This window comes from Pseudophryne corroboree, chromosome 1, assembly GCF_028390025.1.
Source record: "Pseudophryne corroboree isolate aPseCor3 chromosome 1, aPseCor3.hap2, whole genome shotgun sequence".
Classification (NCBI taxonomy): Eukaryota; Metazoa; Chordata; class Amphibia; order Anura; family Myobatrachidae; genus Pseudophryne; species Pseudophryne corroboree.
Window position 1 is genome coordinate 676,275,858 of NC_086444.1, and position 7,964 is coordinate 676,283,821.

At 49.8% G+C, this 7,964-nt stretch overlaps 1 protein-coding gene across 1 annotated transcript in view; it reads right to left on the minus strand.

Annotated features, from left to right (window-relative positions):
• The window catches only part of KXD1 (KxDL motif containing 1), a 215,779-nt gene extending 215,522 nt beyond the window's left edge, over nucleotides 1-257 (minus strand). The window contains exon 1 of the mRNA XM_063914731.1: nucleotides 91-257. Within this exon, the coding sequence (XP_063770801.1) occupies nucleotides 91-168 (78 nt within the window). The 5' untranslated portion in view covers nucleotides 169-257. The remainder of the gene's footprint in view (nucleotides 1-90) is intronic.
• Nucleotides 258-7,964: the final 7,707 nt, after the last annotated feature.

The following is a 7,964-nucleotide window of genomic DNA, read 5'->3' on the forward strand; positions in this document are numbered from 1 at the left end:
ATGTGGTGAGAAGCCAGCAGGCTGTTCCCCTAGAGATGGGACCAGTGGTGGGACCCAGAGCGACGGCACATGCAGAACACATCAGGTTACCGTTGGGGGCGGGTTCCCAAGGGAGCCGGTTAACTCCTCACTCATTGTCCCAGCGGCACCTCTCTCCCCTCCTGGCATGCAGCAGCCGCTGCCGGCAGCACTCCGCTTCCACTTCCTGCTTCTTCTGTTACCCCGCCTCTCATTGGCTGCCTCATGCTACCCTCACATAGGCTGTCCGCGCCCCCCTAGCGCTATCGGCCCCGCCCATTGACTGTTTGATTCTATTAACAACAACATCGATGGGGCCATCACCCCTAGCAACGCCATGGCGGCAGTGAGCGAATAGTAGAGGAAATGTAGATTATAATAAACCAATTTGGTCAGATTCCCACAGCTGATATACTTACTGTCGTGCTGCAATGAATGTGGAGAGGACACATTTGCGCATCGCACAGGAATGTGTGGGTATTCGTCGCTCTGCATTAGGGGTTCGATTTATGACCATTTTACATGTTATTTTAGTATTGCTTGATATAAAGGCCTTTAAATCACTTTTTATTAGTAACAAGATCACATTTTCCATGCTTATAATGGGAAATGTAACGGGGATGACAAGTCAGAAGGCGGCGTGGCGGGGCCAGTGACAGCATCCAAAGACACAGTTGGGGGTCATTCCAAGTTGATCGCATGTAGCAACTTTTTGCTGCTCGTGCGATCAACTAGACGCCGCCTATGGGGGAGTGTATTTTAGCATAGCAGGGCTGCGATCGCTTGTGCAGCCCTGTTACGTTAAAAAAAGTTTTGTGCAGAACAAGACTAGCCCTGCAGTTACCCTGTGCGATGGATCCAGCGATGAAGTTCCCGGAATTGACGTCAGACAAATGCCTGGACACGCCTGCATTCGGATCTCCACGCCCGGAAAACGGTGAGTATCCGCCCCGGAACGCCTCTCCGCTGTCAATCTTCTTGCGATCGCGCTAGTGATCACTTTTTTCTTTCTCCTGGTCGTTGCCCGGCGACAGCTGTCGCTGGGCAACAACACGCGTACGTATTGCGGGCACCACGCATGTGCAGTTCCGACCCATGCGCACCGGAGCGATGAACCGCTGCGTGCGAACGGGTCGGAATGACCCCCAGTTGCAATGGCATGAGCAGCAATGTTGTGACGGACATTCTGCGCCTCCCTAGGGCTGCTCTAGTGTCCGATAGTGCGAGCAATGGTATGTTGGTGCAAGAATTTGCAAGTAGCTGGTGAATTCCATCGGTTGGGCTTAGCTTCATGTCACAGTCGCGCTGCAGCAATGGACACAGACGCAGTTACAACTGCGTCCAACTCTGTATCACAGAATCTATATCATTCACTGCACAACATGAGATCATCAAGCAACCATAATGATATAGGCCCTCATGCCGAGTTGTTCGCTCGTTGCCGAGTTTCTCTATATTGCGATTATTCGCTTACTGCACATGCGCAAGGTTCGTAGAGCGCATGCGCTTAGTTATTTTACACAAAAGTTAGGTATTTTACTCACGGCATAACGAGGATTTTTCTTCGTTCTGGTGATCGGAGTGTGATTGACAGGAAGTGGGTATTTCTGGGCGGAAACTGGCCGTTTTATGGGAGTGTGCGAAAAAACGCTGCCATTTCTGGGAAAAACGTGGTAGTGGCTGGAGAAACGGGGGAGTGTCTGGACGAACGCTGGGTGTGTTTGTGACGTCAAACCAGGAACGAAACTGACTGAACTGATCGCACTGGCAGAGTAAGTCTGGAGCTACTCAGAAACTGCAAAGAATTTTCTATTCGCAATTCTGCTAATCTTTCGTTTGCTATTCTGCTAAGCTAAAATACACTCCCAGTAGGCGGCGGCCTAACGTGTGCAATGCTGCTAAAAGCAGCTAGCAAGCGAACAACTCGGAATGAGGGCCATCATTTTGATTGCTGCCTGTGGCAATTAACAAATCTGACATGCACTGTGCGTATTGCACATGCAGTGCAGCCTTAGCTGTGTGACTGAAGAGGACTGTGAATGGGGAGAGTATAACAGGTAGTGATGGGATGGGAGTGAACACTTGAGGGGATGGAGCAAGCAGCATTATTTTAGTACTAGTTACCAGCCCGTCAAAAATGACGGAACAACATAACAGTAGTGTCAGCACTAGCCGCTGTGCGTGCCTGAGCAGAGCAACAATTTAATTGTGCTATCGGTGCACAAAACACTTGAATGCCCCCCATAGAGGTGAGGAGCAGTATTAGCCTTTTATTATATGGGATTACTAGTATTGGGGGTCATTCCGACCCATTTGCACGCAGCGGTTCTTCGCTGCGGTGTGAACGGGTCGGAACAGCGCATGCGCTGCGTCCGCATTACGCACGTGCATCGTTGCCCGGCAGCGGTCGTCGCCGGGCAGCGTCCAGAACAAAAAAGAAAGTGACCACTAGCGCGACTGCAAGAAGATTGACAGGGAGGAGGCATTCCGGGGCGTCTACTCACCGTTTTCTGGGCGTGGAGATCCAAACGCAGGCGTGTCTAGGCGTTTGGAGGGCGGATGTCTGACGTCAATCCCGTGACCTTCGTCGTTGGATCCGTCGCACAGGGTAAGTAGGTCTGACCCTGGTATTGTTTTGCAAGAAACTTTTTTAGCATAGCAGGGCTGCACAAGCGATCGCAGCCCTGCTATGTTAAAATACATTCCTCCATAGGCGGCGTCAAGTTGTCAAAAAGTTGCTACGTGCGATCAACTCGGAATGACCACCATTATCGAGAGTTGCGGCACTCGAGGTGCAATAACGTTAGACAGACCGCATATAACGAGGTAATTTCTGTCTATCTGACATTGCGTCTTGAGTACTGCAACCAACTTTAGAGGAACTGTGCATGGCCGTAACTGGGGTGGGGAGGGGAGGCTTTAGGGGGGCACGAGCCCCGGATTTAAGGGGATGCAAGCTGTCCACCCTCCCCACCCCCAACACTGCCACATCCTCTCCTCTCCCGGTCACCGGCATACATACAGCAGCTGTCTCCATGTGCCTCGCTCCCAGCCTGTGTGGGTGTCAGTACTCAGTCTCTCCCGGGCTGGGGAAGCCTTGGGAACGTATTACAGTGTCTCAGCCAGTCAGTGAGCTGGGACTTCTATACTGGGCTGTGCATAGCCCTGCCCCCCACTACACTCCTCCAATCACATACCAGGACAGGAGCTGTAAGTGTACACAGAGACATAGTTCCAGCACTGACCTCACACCCTGCTCCTCTGAGGATCATCAGAGCAGCAGCCTCCTGCCCTCACATGCCGACCCAAGTGCGGCCATCTCTGTGCATGGGAGATCACAGCCACTACAGTGAGTGAGAGCATCTATACTGAGCCCATCCATAGGGATTGCATTTACAGGAAATGTATATACAGTATATCAGGAGTAAATCTAGATGAAATACATCTTTGCAGAGTACCTTTAAAGAGTGCATCTATTGGGGGGCATTTATAGAGGGGAAAGCATCTATAGGGGGTACAACTATAGGTAGCGAATCTATATGGAATATGTCCCAGCGTAAACAGGAGCCGGTCACGCTTATGGAAGCTCCTGAAGAGTTTTCTGAATTTATTTTTCTGTTTGTTATTTTCAGGCAGGTCTGGATGGCACCGGTCTGCCTACTTCGTGGGACTTAGGGGAGAACGGCCCAACCTCTTGAAGGGTTCCGGCGAGCGTACATTTCCGCAGCACGCCGCCACCCCTAACAGATCCAGAAGAGTGAAGAGTGGGGAGTACTAAGCCGGCGTCCAGGTTAGCGGGTCGCCGACCATGCTGGCGGCACGAGGGTACGGAGACACACGGCTTCTAACCGGGACGGATTACGTCTCCAGACTCAGTACACAACTGCGTCTCAGCACACTGTACACAGTACCCACACTGGCAAACAAAGCCTTAAAACGGTTCTTTTTCCATTTTAAGCACAAATTACCTCAGCCAGTTTAAAAAAAGCGGGAAGACCCTGCGCCATTGAAGGGGCGGCGCTTCACTATGAGCGGATCCAGCAGCTCACCAGCGCCACTTTCCCTCTGCAGTGGACACAGACGCTGACTGAAAGGGACGCGCAGCTCCTCCGGTGCGACTCCAGATTACCTCAGCGGTACCGGGGATCATAACAGGGGGGGAGCCGATTATTAGTGTACTAAGTCCCGAATCTGGGGCATTAGCAATAAGGGCGCGGTCTGCTGGCTCCAAAATACCTCTGTGTCTCCCTGAAAGGGCTATTTGTGGGTTAATTGTGCTTTTAACTGTGTGTGTGTGTGTGTGTGTGTGTGTGTGTGTGTGCGCTGTCACATTTAAAATAAGGCAGGCAAAGAGTGTGTTTCATGTACGGCAGAGTGTTCCTCTTCCCCAGGGAGCTCACTACTATGTACTCAGTGTAGTGCACCTTCCCAAGCTAGCGGGGCTGGATTCCATCAAAGGAATGATTTCCAATATCTCTAATAAATTGTCCCGCAATGAGAAAGAGACTCAATACTTAAGACAGTCTGTGGATGAGATTATGAATAGAGACTCAGTCCCCAAAAAAGCTACTCAGTCCCTTGCCATTTGTCCACAAAAACGAACTCTGGCCCATAGCCAGCAGTCTGACTCCGACGCTGAGGGGTCAGACATGGAGGAAGGGGAGGTGGATTTAGAAGCGGGGGGGGGGGGGGGGGTACGGGACGCTGCTCTGTCACAGGGAATAGAGGCTCTCATAGAGGCTATCAGAGATGCGCTACAAATTCCTGATAAATGGACAGAGGAGTGTGAGAAATCTTATTTTGATGTAAAAAAAAGAAGTCCTCAGTCACTTTTCCTGTCAAAGGAATTGAATATCCTGTTTGAAGAACCGTGGGTTAATCCTGATAAGAAATTTCACATCCCTAAAAGATTGCTCTCATCTTTTCCTTTTCCTCCTGAGGATAGGAAAAAAATGGGTAAGTCCACCGATAGTGGATGCATCTGTGTCCAGGTTGTCACGGAAGATTGTGTTACCCGTCCCTGGTGCAGCCTCCCTGAAAAACACGGCTGATTGTAAGATTGAGACTATGCTCAAATCCTTGTACACAGCTGCTGGGGTGGCTCAGAGCCCCCATGTGCGTGGATTACTAAAACCATTGCTAAATGGTCAGGTAAACTTATTGAAGGGTTGGATTCCTTATCTAGTGGGGAGATTGTGTTACTCCTGCAACATATAGAGGACTCTGCAAACTTTATGGTGGAAGCCATAAAAGAGGTAGGTTTGCTTAATGCACGCACCACTGCTATGGCAGTGTCAGCATGCAGAGGCTTATGGTTACGCCAGTGGACTGCGGACGCGGACTCCAGGAAGGGCGTGGAAGGTCTACCCTTCACAGGAGAGGCCTTATTTGGAGATGAACTAGACAAATGGATCTCCAAAGCTACTGCGGGTAAGTCCACATATCTTCCTTCTGCAGCTCCCCCAACCAGGAAGACCTACTCAGGACCCACTCTACAGTCCTTTCGGACTGCCAAGTTTAAGGGCAAAGTCAGAGGATCTTCTACTGCCAACAGAGGTACTAGAGGTAAACCACGCAAACCAGCAACTGCCGGTTCTCAAGAACAGAGCTCCAGTTCTGCTTTCTCGAAACCTTCTGCATGATGGTGGACTGCGAGGCTTGGAAGACTGGCAGGTGGGAGCCCGACTAAAAACTTTCAGTCACATCTGGACAACATCATGCCAGGATCCCTAGGTCATAGATCTTATTTACCAGGGCTACAGACTGGAGTTTCAGGAGCTCCCACCTCACAGATTCTTCAAATCAGGCTTACCAGTTTCACAAGAGGCAAGTATAACCTGACAGGATGCCATTCAAAAACTGGTACAGACCTAGGTAATTGTTCCAGTTCCACCTCATCTCCAAAACAAGGGATAATATTCCAACTTGATTGTGGTACCGAAACCGGATGGTTCAGTAAGGCCGATTTTTAATCTAAAATTGTTGAACCCGTACTTACAAGTGTTCAAATTCAAGATGGAGTCTCAGAGCGGTGATCTCAAGTCTGGAGGAGGGGGAATTCCTACTGTCTCTGGATATCAAGGATGCATACCTTCACATTCCGATCTGGCCGCCTCATCAGGCTTATGTCACGCTCGGCGTAAGTTGGGGTTCCGACAACCGTGTTTTGGCTGAAGGGACAGCTACCTGTGAGGAGAGTAAATGAGGTGGCTGAATGTAATTCATCCTCATGGGGTGGAAGCCAAACTAAGTGTTAACGTTGGCCGGAAAAGGAGGACTTTGTAAGAAGATAACTGTAGTTTTAATGAACAATCAGGCTGTACACAAATATTGGAGAAATTGAAGAAATTGGAAGAATTAGAGTCTATGGTTAAATGACTTGAAGAGTGAAGCTGAAAAACTCCGGTAAAGAAGAACTGAAGACTGTGTTTTAATTAATGATTAATAGACGAGGCTGAAGTACTTGGACTTTGGAGAAATGAAGACTGTGATTTGTGATTGAAAGATGAGGCTGAAGAACTTGGACTTTGAAGAAATGGAGACGTCTGCGGGAACCGCCGTTAGCACCTGGAGCTCCTCTACGACCTGGGACCCCGTGAGCTCTTCCACGAGTGGCAACGGACTTAGACAGCCGGACTGCAGCAGCGTTTAGGTAACCCATGGATGAGAGAGCAACCAGGACCAGGGAACCAGAAGTAACCTGGGAGCACAGAGCTGGAGAACCTTTCACAAGGAGGTGTTATGCACACCAGTGCCTGCAGGAAAGTACTAGTGTCAGAACTGTTATGCACTCCAGTGTCTGCAGGAATGTACTGGTGTTTGAACTGTTATGCAAAACAAATGGACTCACAGACAAACTGGGGAATATGACATAACGTACACAGAAGGTGATAGGGTAACAAAATACACACACAGTGAACAGAGAAGCCCAGAGGCTAAGGAACTGGGTATCTCCCTTGTATTAGAACTGCTCAGATGTAAAAAGCAAGATGTTGTGTTTTAATACGTAGAGAACCCGAAATGCTGTTGCTAAGGGCAACAGCAAAACCCTAAAGGGTTACCAACGGGTGTGGCAGTAAACTCCTTGGTCAGAGATGGAATGATAGACACAAGGAGAGCCTCCACAATCCTGATTCTCACTTGCAGTGCACAGGTTTAAGCTTACTGCCACTAAACTGACCCCTGACACCTAGCACAGTGAGACAGGATTAGACAGGCAAGTGTTAGAATACAGCCGCAAACTTGCTAAGTTCACAGAGTAATAACAGAACCCCAGCAAGCTAAACGACTGACTCCAGTCTTACTGCTAGGTCTGGATTGGCAGAGTGTAATACCAAATCCCCAGGCCTATTTGCAGTAAGCAACAAACAAATACAAAGCTACACAGTACTGGCTAACTTTCATGAACTGACTAACCAACAGAGATTCAGCAGCATCTGCTTACCCTGAAAAGAGGCCTTATAAAGCAGGTGCTGTCCACGCCCCACTCAGACCTCACAGACTGTGAGCACAAAAACCAGCACCGGATCCCCTGCCGTGCACAGAGCCTATAACCACTGCACAGCAAAAGACCCGAACCGGAGTATCAGCTGCGCTCAGGTTACTCCACTAGCACTTGTCTCCCGGTTGCCATGACGACGTGGCAGCACAGGGCAGGAGACCCTAACAGTACCCCCCCTCTGACGAGGGGTCAAAGAACCCCTACCACCGGGTTTATCGGGGAACTGCGAGAAGAAAGAGCGTATCAGTCTGGGGGCATGAAGATCACAACTGCGCACCCACGACCGCTCCTCCGGGCCATACCCCTTCCAGTGCACCAAAAATGACAGCCGACCCCGAACCACCTTGGAGTCAAGAATCCTTTCAACAACAAACTCCCTCTGGCCACGTATCAGAAGAGGGGAAGGTCTTCCACTGGAAGAAGGATTACTAATCGCCCGTTTTAA